Source organism: Lepidothrix coronata, unplaced genomic scaffold, assembly GCF_001604755.1.
Source record: "Lepidothrix coronata isolate B3197 unplaced genomic scaffold, Lepidothrix_coronata-1.0 Scaffold22, whole genome shotgun sequence".
Taxonomy (NCBI): domain Eukaryota; kingdom Metazoa; phylum Chordata; class Aves; order Passeriformes; family Pipridae; genus Lepidothrix; species Lepidothrix coronata.
In genome coordinates this window covers 6196216-6197401 of record NW_016690202.1, presented here as the reverse complement: position 1 = coordinate 6197401, position 1186 = coordinate 6196216, and the positions used below count along the sequence as shown (strand labels likewise).

The 1186-nt window shown below is 57.5% G+C and overlaps 1 protein-coding gene across 2 annotated transcripts in view; it reads left to right on the top strand.

Moving 5' to 3' along the window:
- The first annotated feature begins 880 nt into the window (after positions 1–880).
- The window catches only part of AK3 (adenylate kinase 3), a 7885-nt gene continuing 7579 nt past the window's right edge, over positions 881–1186 (top strand). Inside the window, exon 1 of one of the 2 annotated variants that reach the window (XM_017808202.1) lies at positions 881–1107. In XM_017808202.1, the coding sequence (XP_017663691.1) occupies positions 960–1107 (148 nt within the window). In that variant the 5' untranslated portion in view covers positions 881–959. The remainder of the gene's footprint in view (positions 1108–1186) is intronic. The other variant, XM_017808201.1, reaches the window with a different exon arrangement.

Here is a 1186-nt window from a genome sequence, read left to right as displayed (position 1 = left end):
TGCCGTAGCTGAGAATCACTGAATCACATCTGTGGGAAAGGAGTTCTATGTGTCCTTTGGAAGAACACTGGTCAAAACACGGACAACCTGCAGCTGTTCACAATCATGTATGTTAAATAAAGCTCAGGCGCAGCTCGTTAAAAATGCAGCTTCCCGCTGCCAGGCATTTGGAGCTTATTCGTTGGAGACCAGCAAAAGCAGAGCTGCTGGCGTGGGGGTGGGTGGGCCGAGAGCTGAGCATAGCAGTCAGCCGCAGCCTCAGGGCACTTGGGTAGGGTAGGGTAGGGTCGGGTCGGGTCGGGTCAGGTCGGGTCATCCATGGGACGTGTCAGCAGCCGAGCAGTCATCAGGTGACAGCCAGGTAAGGAGTCATGTCCCAGGTCTAGGAAATCCTTGTGATAGTTTGGGGAAATCGGGGTGTCATTATCCCTGGGGATATTAAAAGGCGTTATTTGTCAATTACTGGGACGTGGTTTCGTGTGGACTTGGCAGAGTTGGATTGCTGTTGGACTCGGTGACCTTCAAGGTGTTTTCCAACGTAAATGATTTCGTAATTCTGTGACTGAGAGTGGAAACAGGCAGGGGCAGTGGCAGCCGGCTCCAGGAGCAGCTAAAATGGGTCTCCTGGGCAAAGGGGCCCAGGAATGTTGGTCAGGTCCAGTTCGGACAGTGATGCCTTAATGCGATCTGATGCGACTTTCTAAAATGCAATTTGCTTCAGTTATCTTTTATTATTTTATTATTATTCATTTATCCCTCCCTCCCGCCGTGTATTTACGTAAAGGATCTTTCCTTCCTGCCCCTGATTGACAGCCAGAGAAGCCGCCGATGTTTTTCCCTGGGAGGACCGGCCTTGGCTCCCCGCCGGTCCGAGGCGGCGCTCCTGGGGAAGGCGTCGCTCCTGCCGCGCCCCTGCCCGTGCCCAGCGGCGGCCGGAGCGGCAGGAGAGCAGGAGCAGCATGGTGGTGTCGCCGCTGCTGCGCGCCGTCATCATGGGGCCGCCGGGCTCCGGGAAAGGCACCGTCTCCGCTCGGATTATCAAACACTTCGGCGTGAAGCACCTCTCCAGCGGTGACCTGCTGAGGGACAACATGCAAAAGAAGACAGGTGGGAATGGGGACGGAGCGGGGGGGGGGGGGGATCGCACCCCCCCCCCCCCCCCCCCCCCCCCCCCCCCCCCCCCCCC